The sequence below is a fragment of the Phascolarctos cinereus genome, unplaced genomic scaffold (genome assembly GCF_003287225.1).
Source record: "Phascolarctos cinereus isolate Bilbo 61053 unplaced genomic scaffold, phaCin_HiC Scaffold_1;HRSCAF=81, whole genome shotgun sequence".
Taxonomy (NCBI): domain Eukaryota; kingdom Metazoa; phylum Chordata; class Mammalia; order Diprotodontia; family Phascolarctidae; genus Phascolarctos; species Phascolarctos cinereus.
Genome location: NW_027555514.1, coordinates 41574229 through 41588760, shown reverse-complemented (window position 1 = coordinate 41588760; position 14532 = coordinate 41574229). Strand labels below are relative to the sequence as shown.

Sequence of the window (14532 nt, the reverse complement as noted above, 5' to 3'; positions counted from 1 at the left end):
GGGAAAGGAAGCAGTAGAATCGGGTAAATTATCTCATATAAAAGAGGAAAGAAAAAGCTTTTACAGTGGAGTGGAAGGGAGGGGAGGGGAGGAGAGTGAGTGAACCTTACTCTCATCAGAATTGGCTCAAAGAGGGAATAACACACACACTCAATTGGGTATAGAAATCTCTTACCCTACAGGAAAGTAGGAGGGGAAGGGGATAAGAGAAGGGGGTGATAGAAGAGAGGGCAGACTGGGGGAGGGAGTAGTCAGAAGCAAAGCACTTTTGAGGAGGGACAGGGTGAAAGGAGAAAGAGAATAGAATAAATGGGGGAAGGGATAAAATGGAAGGAAATACCGTTAGCAATAGTAACTGTGAAAAAAATTTGAAGCAAGTTTCTCCAATAAAGGCCTCATTTCTCAAACTTATAGAGAACCAAGTCAAATTTATAAAAATAAGAGCCATTCCCCAACTGATAAATGATCAGAAGATTTGAACAGTTTCTAGATGAAGTCATCAAAACTATCTATAGCCATATTTTAAAAAATACCGTAACTCACTTATTGATTGGAGAAACGCAAATTAAAACAATTCTGAGGTACTACTTCATACCTATTAGACTGGCTAATAGGACAGAAAAGATAAATGACAAATGTTGGAGATGTGGGAAAAATGAGACATTAATGCATTGTTGGTGGAGTTGTGAACTGATTCAACCACTCTGAAGAGCAATTTGGAACTATGCCCAAAGGGCTATAAAACCATGCATCCCCTTTGACTTAGCAACACCACTACTAGGTCTATATCCCAAAAGAGATAAAAAAAAAAAACCAAAAAGGAAAAGGACACACATGTACAAAAATATTTATAGTAGCTCTTTTCTGGTGGCAAAGAATTGGAAATGGAGGGGATGCCCATCAATTGGGGAATGGATGAATACATTGTGGTATGTGATTATGATGAGCAGGATGCTTTCAGAAAAACCTGGAAAGACTTACATGAGTTGATGCAAAGTGAAATGTACTGTGTACAAAGTAATAGCAATACTGTAAGATGATCAGCTGTTAATGACTTAACTATTCTCAGCAATACAATGATCCAAGACAGCTCTGAAGGCCTTATGATGAAAAATGCTCTCCATCCCCAGAGAAAGAACTGATAGTGACTGAATACAGATTGAAGCATCCTTTTTTTAACTTTATTTTTCTTGAGGGTTTTTTTTGGGTCTATGTTTTCTTTCACAACATGACTAATATGAAAATGTTTTGCATGACTACACATGTATAACACATTGAATTGCTTGCCTTCTCAATGAGGGAGGATGATGAGGGAGGAAGGAAGAGAATTTGGAACTTAAAGTTTAAAAATGAATACTAAAATTGTTTTTACATGTAACTGGAAGAAAATAAAATATTAAATAAATTTTTAAAAAATCGAAGTACAACTCCTTTCTTCCCATCCTTGACTGCAGTACTTTCTTACCATGACACAGTTTTCTGTACTATATTTCTTGGTAAAGAACAGGTCCTAGCTCAGTGAAGAGTCACTGAAGTATCTAGGAGGACATGGCTAATCTCAGCTTTGGAGTTTTTAGCTCTGCCACTGATAGTCTGAAGTCTCCCTCTTCTTTTTTTGTTTCCCCATTCAGTCACTTTGAAACATTTATTAATTGCCTACCATGTGCCAGGCCATCTGTAAAATAAGGCTTTTAATGGTAACCTACAAAGTTTGTGTCTTGATTCTTCCTTTGGGATTCATTAGCTAGGTACTCTCTCTTTTTTAGCTTTGTTTTGAGACTGGGTCTACCTATCTCACCCAATTGCAACTAAATGTTTACTGTGGGTGCATCACTAGGGATCACTGGTACCATTCATTGCCAGACATTGGGCAGAGGAGATATGCTTTATCATATCTGGGGAGGCTTCTAGACTTGTAAAATAAAGAGAATTGTAGGATCGTGAGCCACATACCAGGGTGTGCCTAACTCAAATCCAGGATTGCGAAATAAGATTTCAACAGATACATTCTATCTGAGTGCTGGAACAAGGAGAAGAAGAACTATGGCACTTCAGTTTGAGGATTTGTGTGAGTTGGGGGGGGGGAAGTTTGGTCAATTCTATACTACATATACGTGTTCAGTATATCCCCGCCCTCTTTTTTTTTTTCTTCAGGAAATGTTATTTCCTACTTTTGCACACCAAGCTTTATCTACTGATTTTCACAGCAAGGTCTATGAGAAGGTTAAAACTTTTGTGCCTTCTGGAGAATACTGTCTATTGGTGAGTTGTGGATTTTTTCTTCTCATTTATGTATTTGGTACCATGCTTATTTCTCTAAAAGGGAGTCAGAAGGGAGGTTATTATGAGCATCCCATTGCAAATGCATTGTGAATTTATATTTGGGTGGCATTTAGCTCTGAAAACAATCAGCAAGATGAGGGCAAAGTGCTTTTCCCTGGACCATTGTTATTTATTGCTGGATAATTTTGAGAGGCATAGTTGCAAATGGGATTTTCAGCTGGAAGCCATCTGAGAGATGACCTAGTCCAATGCCTTTATTTTCCATATGAGGAAACTGAGGTCCAGAGAGTGACATGACAAACCCAAAGTCATACAGGTGACAGTGCCAGGATTCAAATCCAGGTTGCTCTGACTATAAACCCAGGCATCAAGAAAGGGGGAAAATGGGAATTCCCCTCAGGGGTTAAGTGAGAGAGAAGTTTTTGCTGAAAAAACATAAAGGGGACTGAAATTTATCCCCAAATTATGCAGAATAAACCTTCCTCCCTCCTCTCCTTGCTCCATCCTCATATTATCCAGCTTCTCTCTCTTCCACACCAGTGAAAGAAGAGATGGATTAAAGTCATGTGCTGAAAATGTCCACCATGGAAGGAAATGTCCTTCTCCTGCTAAGATTCTACTTACACAACAGTACAGGCACCTGACTCATGACATTTCTTCTCCTGTTAGGGATTCTTATTTAGGTGTGGCTTGGACTAGATGGCTTCTGAAATACTGTGATTCATCCACCTCCTGAGGAACATTGTTGGAAGGTGAGAGTTTTTTCATTTAAGATAGTATTTAAACCTCACATGACATTCCAACATATCTGCTTAGTCCAGTGCAAACAGCATCGAAAGCTCCCTTTTCTGCAAGAATTTACTTCTTGCATGGCTTTCAGTCAGGGGTTCTTGACCTGGTATTGGGTCCCTAGATAGGTTTCAGGCAGTCCATGAATTTGGATGGAAAAATATTTTGATAACTGTATTTCAATATAATTGATTGCTTTGACAAGCCTATGTATTTGATTTTGTGCATTTAAAAACATTCTACAAAGGGGTCCGAAGGCTTCCCCTGCCTGCCCAAAGGATCTGTGCCACCAAAAAGGATAACTTTTGCTTTCTATTATGGGACAGACATAGGGTCCAGGGCTGTGATTTCATTAGCCTCACGAACTTCTGAATGAGAGAATTGCTTCTATCAATGCAGAGCTCACTTTCTAGAAGTCTGAGAGTTTAAGTGATTTGTCCAGGGTCTCATAATCAATACGCATCAGGGAAAGGATTTTAATTCAGTTCTTCATGCTATGACTAATATAAAAAGAGCTTGTGACTGGACTTTGAGGGAGTCACAGTTCTCCCTCTGATTAAGGTAATTATTTCAGCTGTTGATGCTAAAGGAACTATGTTATGTAAAAAAAAGTCAATCCATTTCTCTGGAGTCTCAGTTTCCCTATCTAGAAAGTGAGCTCAGCTGGAATGTAAGGTCCTTTCTATCTCTAAATCTATGATGCACTGATCCTTTGACCTGAAGGCTTAATAATTTGCAGAAAGTCCAGGTTTTAGAGCTTGCAAAGCTGTGGGAATGTTGGCTTCTGCTCGTCATTGTTGTTTTTGTTCAGTTGTGTGACTCTCTGTGACCCCATTTGGGGTTTTCTTGGCAAAGATACTGGAGTGGTTTGCCATTTCCTTCTCCAGTTTATTTTACAGAGGAGGAAACTGTGGCAAACAGGGTGAAGTGACTTGCCTAAGGTCACACAGCTAGGAAGTGTCCCAGGACAGATTTGCACTCAGGAAGATGAGTCTTCCTGACTCCAGGTTCTGCACTCTATGCACTGTGCCACTTAGCTGCCCTCTTGGCTAGTTAAGGACAATTTGCACCATACCTGATACCTACAAGCTTTCTAAGAGCCACAGCTTGACCTGAGTTAAAGTTTTCCCTCTGACACACACTGTGTCAGACGTGCTGTGACTGTGTGACCATGGGCAAGTCACTTCAACCCTCAAAGTTCTTGGAAAGTGAGCTATGCATTGATAGAAGGAATTTTCATTCAGAAGTTCTCCATGGGGGCAGCTAGGTGGCGCAATGGATAGAGCACTGGCCCTGGAGTCAGGAGGACCTGAGTTCAAATCCGGCCTCAGGCACATAACACTCACTAGCTGTGTGTTTCTGGGCAAGTCACTTAACCCCAATTGCCTCACCAAAAAAAAAAAATCTCCAGGCCAATGAAATCATAGCTCCAGACACTATCTCTATAAACTTTATAAAAGTCAGTGGGACTTAGTGTAGAAAGAATTGGCCTTGTATTCTGGAAGACCTGGGTTCAAGCCCTGCCTTTAATGTATACTAGCTGTGTGACCCTGGGCAAGTCACTTAACTTCCCAGTGCTTGCTCCCCCCCCAAAAAGATTTTAAGTTAAAGATGAGATGTTGATCTGGATCAGTGGAAGGCATTTTCTCATTGGGAGTCTCTTCTCTGATGAAATCACAATTTAGACTAACCCCTCTCCCACCCAAAATAATGAGCTTCACCTAATGCAACACAGGAAGCACTATCTACTTCATTAATTTAATTAATCCAATTCACTTTTGCTTACCTCTCCCACCCTCGACCTTCAACAGGTTCTGCTATCTCTACTTCATGTAATTCTAAAGGGAAAGTGAAATTCTCCACCCACATCAAAAAATAAGGAACACTCCACTTTACTTCTGATCTCAGTAGTCTTTCTGGAGTACCCCAAAGCCAAGGAAGAATGCCATCACAAGGGGAAAGGCAAAGAAGGCATCTCCATGGTAACTCCCCTAAGATGCTCTCTAAGGCATCCAGTGCCCTTGTTCACTCTTGACCCTTTGGCTGCAATACAGCCTACGAGCTTGATTGATGCAGCCAATCTGTGCCCACAGATACACACGTATTAAAGGCTACAGACTAAAAGCTATAGCTACCTGCAAAAGGGAAGAACAATGACCAAATCCATATATTTTGCATCTGTTTGCCCTTCTATTTACTGAGCTGAATATTTCACGTCTGGCTTTCTACCTTCAGCAGAGGTAGAGTTAGGAAGGACTTTGGATATAATCTAAACTAAGGCCCTCATTTTACAAGTGAGTAAGCTTTGTCCTGGCCTCAGACACTTACTAGCTGTATTACCTCAGGCAAGTCACTTAACCCTGTTTGCCTCAGTTTCCTCATCTGTAAAATGAGCTGGAAAAGGAAAAGGCAAACCACTGCAGTATCTTTGCCAAGAAAACCTCAAATGGGATCACAAAGAGTCAGAGACAACTGAAATGACTCAACAATGACAATAAACTTTGTCTCAGAAATGTACAGTTACTTCCTTAAGATAATCTGGTGTGCAAGCGGCAGATCTGGGACTGAAGGCATGCCCTCTGATTCCCCAGTACAACATTCTTTCTGTTATACCATGTAGATAAAAGAATTTGCTGAAACTAATTGCCATATGTGAAATTTAACATTTATGAAATCTGCATATGGTCACAAGAGGAATGGAGCGGAAAGGTACAAATCAATTATTGCTTGGGGGGGGGGAGAATGCCTAAAAGACCATGTTCCAATCATCACAAGAGGCATCTGGATGACACCGTACTGAACTTGGAGTTAGGAAGCCTGAGTGTGAATCTGTCAAACTGATTTGCCACATCTGTGAAATGGGTACTAGCAAGAGCAACTCCCTTACAGGGTCATTGTGATGACCAAATCTGATCACTTACATATTCTGCTTTATAAACCTAAGAGCAACTCTATAAATGCTAGAGCCCAGACGATGGGTCAGAAGCATCCTCCTCATAGATAAAGAACACCACCATCAATGCCATCATGAATATGTACTGATACACGTACAATGCCTGTGATACAGTAAACAATAAATATCATTGGTTGATTGATTGATTGATTTTATGCATCTCTCATAGACTACTTGAGAGGCAGCTCACTCTAGGGGAAAGAGCAATAAATTTGAAGTAAAGAGAAATGGGTTCAAATCATGCCTAAGTCAGTACCTACTTAACCTTGAGTAAGTAACTTAATTAACCTTTCTGACCACAGATTCCTCATCTATAAAACAAGGGGGTTGAACTAGATGATCTCCAAGGTCTCTACTAGCTCTAAATTTATAATCTTGTGATTCCTGGTGATACTGTACTGAAGGAATGGCACGTTTTTTTTCCATTCACAGGACAGACCAAAATGGACGAGTCAACCACCTTACCATTCTACTATGATTACAAAGCTCCCTGCCAAAACTTTGACGTGAAACAGACAGCATCATGGCTTCTCCCCCCACTCTACTCCCTGGTGTTCATTTTTGGCTTTGTGGGCAATGCCCTAGTTTTTCTCATCTTGATAAGATGTAAAAAGCTGAAAAGCATGACTGACATCTATCTGCTCAATCTGGCCATCTCTGATTTACTTTTCATTGTCACCCTCCCATTTTGGGCTCACTATGCTGCAGACCAGTGGATCTTCGGGGATGTCCTATGTAAGGTGCTGACAGGATTCTATCACATGGGTTTCTTTGGAGGCGTCTTCTTCATCATCCTCCTGACCATCGATCGGTACCTGGCCATTGTCCATGCCGTGTTTGCTCTGAAAGCTAGGACTGTCACCTTTGGCATTTTGACAAGTGTCATCACCTGGGTGGTGGCTGGGTTTGCCTCTCTCCCGGCAATCATCTTCACCAAATCTCAAAAGGAAGGCATGCAACACACCTGCAGTCCTCATTTCCCATCAGATCAGTCCACTGTCTGGAAGAACTTCCAAACTCTAAAGATGAATATTTTGGGGTTAGTGTTACCCCTCTTTATTATGATCATCTGCTACTCGGGAATCATAAAAACATTGCTGAGGTGTCGGAACGAGAAGAAGAAACATAAGGCAGTGAGGTTAATCTTTGTGATTATGATCGTTTACTTTCTCTTCTGGGCCCCCTATAATATTGTGCTTCTCTTGAGCACATTCCAAGTTTTCTTTGGTCTAGATAATTGTGATAGCTCCAAGAACCTTGGTCGAGCTATGCAATTGACAGAGACACTTGGAATGACTCACTGCTGTATCAACCCAGTGATTTATGCCTTTGTTGGGGAAAAGTTTAGACGATACCTCTCTACTTTCTTCCGCAAATACATTGTCCGGCGTTTCTGCAAACACTGCCCCATTTTCCATGGGGAGACACTTGACCGAGTGAGCTCAACATACACTCCATCTACTGGGGAGCAAGAAGTCTCTGCTGGTTTGTAAAAAAGATTGTTTTCTTTTCATTAAAAAATGGCCTAGGGCGGGGGGGAAGGATGTGTCCTACAAGTCTTGACAGGAACTGAAAATCTTGGAGATTCAAGAACAGAGATCCCTAAAAGGCAAGGAAACACAAGAATATTCAGACTCCAGGTACAGAACTGAACTTAATATTTCCACTTTTCAATAAATACATCATCACATAGCACCAGAAGACTCCTTGAGTATCAGGTGATTTCTCCTGAGTTACAACAGAATGGCCTGGATCCCTGTGTGTCTCTCCTGTTTAGTCTAATCAACCCTGAACCCTACTTCCATATATATACATACATATATGGATGTGTAGATATATATGTGTATATATGTGTGAGATGAATAGACAGATAGATAGATAGATAGATAGATAGATAGATAGATAGATAGATAGATACAGTATCTGAGTTACACACTGTCTGTCTTAGCATGTCATCAGAAAGGTGCTAGAAGCTAGATCATTAGCATTGGGACAACTAGAACAATGAATACCAGACATTCAGGTTTATGGATTCTTTTATATCATGGATGATATGTTATGAGATATACATACGCGCACACACACACACACACACACACACACACACACACACACATATATATATATATATATATATATATATATATATATATATATATATACATCCACACATGTGAGCATACATGCATACATACACATGTTCCAAAGATTCCTGCTATGGCTTCTGTGCTTAAAATGAAATGTAAGACTGAAACCAAAACTTTTTGGAATGTTATCATTTTATGAAATAGGAAATATATATACATATATATAGTCATTAAGCATCTATTATGCACCTTCTATATACTAGCTACTGGGGATGCAGATATACAAGTGAAAACATCCTTGCCTCCTTGCTTTCAAGGAGTTTCCACTCTATTCTTTTTTTTTAAGTTAAGTATAGGGCAGCATGGAAATGGAACAGTGGCCTGGTGAGGAGTGGAACAGCAAGGGCCTAGTCCAAGATGCATCTAGTCAGATGAGAGGAAGAATGGTTGATGACTTAAAAGTTCAGTGTAGAAATGGTCACAGGTCATAGGCCAGGCCATGGTCACTATCACAGATTGAGATCTGAAGCCTTAGAACATCTAGTCCAAATCCCCCATTTCCCAGTTGAGAATACTGAGGCCCAGAGAGGAAGATGGGCATGCTCTTAAACCCTAAAGATTGAAGATTCCTAGAGTAAGTTGGATAATTCAACTTCCCAGATTCAATGCATTGGCCTATTCATGTTTACCTCCTTTTTTCTATATAAAAATGTAGACAATGTCCTGGATATGGAACCTCCAGCTTTGTCTTGAAGTGATTATTAAATGGTAACGCTTGTTTTTTCCTAAAGCATCCTCAGGATGTAACGTAGATACTTGGTTAGCCCAGTTGGCCAAAGTTGACATTATTGTTAGCACCACTCAAAAGATAAGCCTCTCTGGTTTGCTTTCTAGAACTTGATTTTTCTTTATCTAGATATGACTTCATTTAGAAAACAAAATCTTCCTAACAACATTGTCTGCCTTTCTTAAGGGGTACAACTGGACGCATGGACCTAGTAACACAAGACCCTAAGGAGGCATTTAAACGGGGGGTCCCAAAAGTCTTAGTGCAGCTGTATATTGCTTTAAAGGTAATTTTACATAAGATACAGAGTTGTAAAGTGTCTCACTATCTAGAGGCCATCCAACCAACCCCTTCATCTTACAGATATGGGAAGGGGCCCAGAGAAATGAAGTGACTGGACCAGGGTCAGAGAAATAATAACAACAACAACAATGAAAATAGTTGATGTTCATTATAGCCATTTTAGGTTTTATGATGGACTCCACACACATTATCTCATTGAAGCCCCATTAAAAAAAACAAACAAACAAACCTCATGAGGAGCTGTAAGAATTATCCCCATTTTCCAGATGAGAAAGCTAAAGCTCATTGAAGTCAAGTGCTTTGCCTTTGATCACACAGTTACCTAGCGCAAAAGCTGGGGTAGCAGAGCAAGGATTCAAACCCATATTCTACCTTTATCTCATCTGATCTATCAACAACCCTAGCAGTCCAAGAATGTTTTACAGAAGAGGAAACCGAGGCATGGTGAGGGTAGAGACTTGCCCAAGGTCACTACAACTAGAACCCAGCCCCGGTCCCTGCCTCCTATTTGATTTTGTTTTCTCCTACACCAGGATGCCTTCCTACATTAGCATCCTGTGAAATGATTGTCTCCCATCAGTTAATTAACTGCAAGGCAATTTAAAGCCAGAATCCATGCCAGAAGCACCTAAGTGGAAGGACAGGAAATAAGTGCACAAGATGATCTAAATAATAGTGCGTTTGGAAGTTAAAGTTTAATGAGGGAACCTGGTCAGTGAACATCATTTTTTTCCCTTTACAGATTAAGTATTACTCAAGGGCAAGGAAATAATGTCAATCTCTTCTACTTTGTCAAGAAAATAACAGCTACGATTTATAGAGCTCTTTAAGGTTGACAAGGTACTTCACAAAAAACTCATTTGATCCTCACCACAACTCACAAAGGTGGGTACTATTATTATCCCCATTTACAGATGAGGAAACTGAGACAAACAGTGGTTAAGTGATTTGCCCAGGGTCACACAGCTACTAAGTGTCTCAGCTATATTTGAACTCAAGTCTTTCTCACTCCACGCCCAGCACTCTGTGCATTATGGTGCCCTCTTGCTGCCTAATCCATTCTAAGGTTGAGAATTGGAAAATTAGTCCTTTCTAAGCCTGTGTTAGGAAATATTACTAGTAGAATATGAAAATGTAAGGCATATAATGACAACTTCAAACATAACACTGGAAAACATGTTTTCCTTTAACAGATATTTTGTCAAATAGGTACCCTGCCAGGAGACAACTAAAAACAAAGCTACTTAAATGAACTGAAATTTCTATGTCTGTCTCATGGAAAAATGAACAAGGAATTTTCCCATATTGTCTGAATGTGGACTTTGTGGACAAACATCACTCAGAAATAATGGGAGAAATGGAGAACTGATCATGAAACTTACCTTTCTGCATTCAGGAGACAGGTGGGGGTCTCTAGGTACAGAATAGGGCATACAGTGGGTTACTAGATGCACTGGTTTCATTTAGCTGTTTGTTTGGGGTTTTGTTGTTGTTATAAAGGAGGGTTCAGTGGTGGACAGGAATATATAGGAAACGATCTTAGCGCAAAAACAAAGGGAAATCAGTAAAACTTTAAAAGATAAGGGAGGAAGGAAGGATAAATAAGTCAAGGTAAAATACATATGGCTCATGAGACTACAACTCGTGAAAAAAAAATCTAGTTAATATTCAAGTTGTTTTTTACAGTTCTTTCTACCCCACCCCCCCACCTTCTCTTTGCCTTGCTCAGAATCTTTTCTGATTCAGTCTCTGAGCTAGGGCACAAAATTCAATTTGAAAACTACAAAATTTAGAACTCTAAGTATGTAAGTACAGGGCTAAGATAAATTTTTGCTATAATAAAAGCCAACACACCGAAAGGGAAAGAACTCTGAATTTAAAATTAGAAGTCCTCAGTTCATCTTGACTTCAGAAAACTGACAACAAGATATATTTCCACTCTCTCAGTACAGTGGTTATGGGTATAAAAATGTGTCACCCGTTGGGAGAGGAAGCTTCTGACTCAGTTGGTTTTCTCTCACAGTTTTTTTTTTCTTGATGTCGCAATAGAGGTTTCTACTGGCTTGAGGGGTAGGGAAGTGGGGAAGAAGGCAGTTATTAGGAAATGATTATAGTGTATGTAAAAAGCATCAAATACATATATGTGTGTATGTATAGATAGAGAGACATATACCTATATAAATAAATGTATACTATATATGTTTATGTGTGTATATATACATATATAGGGAGACATATATATAATAGACACCAAAAAAAATAAAGATCTAGATTCTAGTACTGGACTGAATATGATCTTGGGCAAACTACATCACTCTCGTCACTCTCTAGCCTCAGTTTCCTCATCTTCAAAATGATGATGATAATAAACTATTTACCTCAAAGAACAACGTGAGAATCACAGGAGATAATATATGGAAAAGCACTTTATAAAACTTTAAAGTGCTTTATAATGGAAGCTCTTATATCATTATTATTCAAAGCTGATTAAAATACTTGTTGCCTCCAAACAGTATAACATCATCCTGAGTTATAAAAAGTTCTCCTTTATGAACGTGTCTTCTGTCACAGAACTTGGCTTTCCCAGAACAGTTAACCCAAACTCTTCCTCCAGACAAATTGGTGTCCCTAACTGCCATAATTGCCTTACTCCAGAATTGTGTACCATGAATCAGAATCATGTATCACAGGCTGGTTGTTGGTAAGACCCAAACTGAAGCTTCCACTTGGGGTTCCCACTTTAATTGCACAAGATTGGGGGATATTGAAGAAAGATGTATTAAATAAAGCTTGGCACTCTCCTAACAAATCAGTTTCTCTGTTTTGATCATGATAAAAAAAATAAATTTAGCTCAAAAATATTTTAAATGTTCAATTATGTTGTTATGTTGTGTGAAATGGACTCACTCTCTTTTTATTTTGTTACGCAGTTGAATGAATGAATGTAGACTACTGTGCTAAGTCCCGGGAATACAAATACGAAAGCAAAGACAAATTGCTGCCTTCAAGTACCCTTAAAGCGGGAGAGAGCAGGGAGTGGTGGACAAGGAGAGATCTTTTGGCTTGAAAAGTTACAGGGATGATGAGTGGGACCATAGGGAATAGACTGACATACCCTTTCAAGTCACAATGAACAAACAAATGAATGAATAAAGCATGTATTAAGCATGTTCTGTGTCTAAAGCACTATACTCAGATAGAAAAGTTGGACAGTCCCTCTTCTCTAAAAGCTCACAGTTAATGGAGAAGACAACACCTACGGAAGGTTTCAACTGCAAGTCAGGTGGAAAGGTCTCATGATCCTCAAGGGACAGCAGCAAAGCAGATGGTCATGCCTCTTCTCTAATGTCATTTCCACTGATTAAATCATATCTGTTTTTTACACTGAAACATCTGGCAGTTCTTGGTGACAAGAACTTTCTTTCTTGAGTCTTCAGTAGCTGTGGCTGTAAAACCTGGTGGTCAAGGAGGTGGTGGTGGTTTGACCTGTCTTTTAAGTGCTGCCTCCTCTCTCTCCCACAGGGTGCCTGGCAACAGCAGTATTGATTTGATTATGGTTTCAGAACTAGAAAGTTAGGCGGAGAGGAGTTGGGGTGTATGTAGATGCTGGAGGCACAAAAACAACTGGCAAAGAGATGTCCAGGAAATAAAGTGAAGCATGCCTAGAGCTAGGCAGCGATAGCTCAGCACCTGGGGGACCCAGGGTGAGCATTTTGAGATGAACAGTTCAGTCCTCCAGAACCTAGTCTCTGGTATAGGGGATAAACATTTATTCAGCACCTACTGTGTACCAGAAACTGTGCTATGTTTTGGGGATAAAAAAAAAGACCCTAGAGTCTCTCTAGCCTAGTAATACCACCTATATGAAAGGACAGAGGAGTTGAAGAATAAAGATCTAATTCTTTCCAAACAATATATGACTCCAGGTGGAAGTGAAACCTTTAGTGTTACAGTGAAAATCAGGGATGGTTTCCATTTGTCTGAGATAGGTCTGAAAAAGCAACTCCATGCTTTACTGTGGTACTGCCAGACAGGTAGATTCCATTAGAATGGAAGCTCCTTGAGGGCAGGGACGGTCTTTCTTTTTGCACATATATGGATCCCCAGTACTTAGCACTGTGGTTGGCACAGAGTAAGTGCTGAATAAATGCTCAGTGTCTCACCTTCCTCATGGCAAACTACACTAAAATCTGAAGCTAATTCTGCTAAAACATCTCAGTCCCATGGGGGTTAATGAGAACTGCCAATAGAATGGTAATCTGTGCTGGGCTGTAACATGTTTTCTATGTGCCTTTAAATGAGTGCATGAATTTCATACTTCCATGCCTTAAGGAAGACTTCGGGGGTCTGTGATTTTTGTTGCGATGGACACTCCCTCAACTGACATATATCAAAACTGCTCTGTGACTTAATGAACAACAGCTGGATTTACATAGCCCTTCAAGGTTTGCAAAGTGCTTTATAAATAACATCTCATTTTATCCTCACAACAGCTCCGGGAGCTGTCAAGTCAACAAGTTATGTGCTACTATTATCTCCATTTTATGGAGATCGCCAGAAGTCACCACTTTGAGAACTGATGGAACTTGAACCCAGGTCTTCCTCATTCCAAGACCAACTGTTTATCCACTCTGCTATGACTGCTTTGCTAATAATTATTTAATTATATCAAGAAGGGAGTAATGACATGGAAAATCTTAGATGTTCATACATTCCTGGAATCAGTTGGTAAGGAATTCAGAAGGTATGCAATCCAAGTTGTACATAGATAGCAGTTCCTCTAGCAACCTCCTATTGCTAGATTACGCATCACAGGAAAAAGTAGAAGGGAGGAGGCTTGTCAAGAAAAATATGTTACCAACGAAGATCTAAGAAATAATTTCACATTGCTTTGGTGAAAAGTTAACTAGATTTCATGGTATTTGCTCAATGTCTAAAGGAAGACTTTTAGATACATACATACATACATACGTACATACATACAGAGAAACATAGATACATAGCTAGACAGACAGATAGATGGATGGATGGCTAGAGCATTTATTAAATGTTTAGCATGTGCTGAGTGCTAAGAATACAAATACAAGCAAAAAATGCAGTCTCTGCCCTCAAGAAGCTTACATTTGAGTCAGTTTTATATATACACACACACACACACACACACACACACACACATGCACGCACACACACATACACACACATATATGTATGCATATATAAAACATATATATAGGGAAGCTAGAAAGTTGGGGCATGGGTATCCATGTCAGGGTAAGACATCAGGAAAAAAGAACAAGAAGTCTAGTAACTGAGTGCAGGCATGAAGGAGG

At 39.8% G+C, this 14532-nt stretch overlaps 1 protein-coding gene across 3 annotated transcripts; it reads left to right on the top strand.

The window, feature by feature from the left end:
- The first annotated feature begins 2077 nt into the window (after positions 1-2077).
- On the top strand, positions 2078-12063 carry LOC110209090 (C-C chemokine receptor type 5-like). Of its 3 annotated transcripts, XM_020987299.2 has the most exons (4): positions 2078-2262; positions 2953-3035; positions 4884-5054; positions 6458-12063. In XM_020987299.2, the coding sequence occupies exons 3-4, from the start codon at positions 5015-5017 to the stop codon at positions 7516-7518; spliced, it is 1101 nt and encodes a 366-aa protein (XP_020842958.1). In that variant the 5' UTR covers positions 2078-2262; positions 2953-3035; positions 4884-5014; the 3' UTR covers positions 7519-12063. The 3 variants fall into 3 exon arrangements, with proteins under 3 accessions (XP_020842958.1, XP_020842960.1, XP_020842959.1); XM_020987300.2 differs by lacking the exon at positions 4884-5054 and having other exon boundaries at positions 2085-2262; XM_020987301.2 differs by lacking the exons at positions 2953-3035; positions 4884-5054 and having other exon boundaries at positions 2084-2262.
- The last annotated feature ends 2469 nt before the right edge of the window (positions 12064-14532 follow it).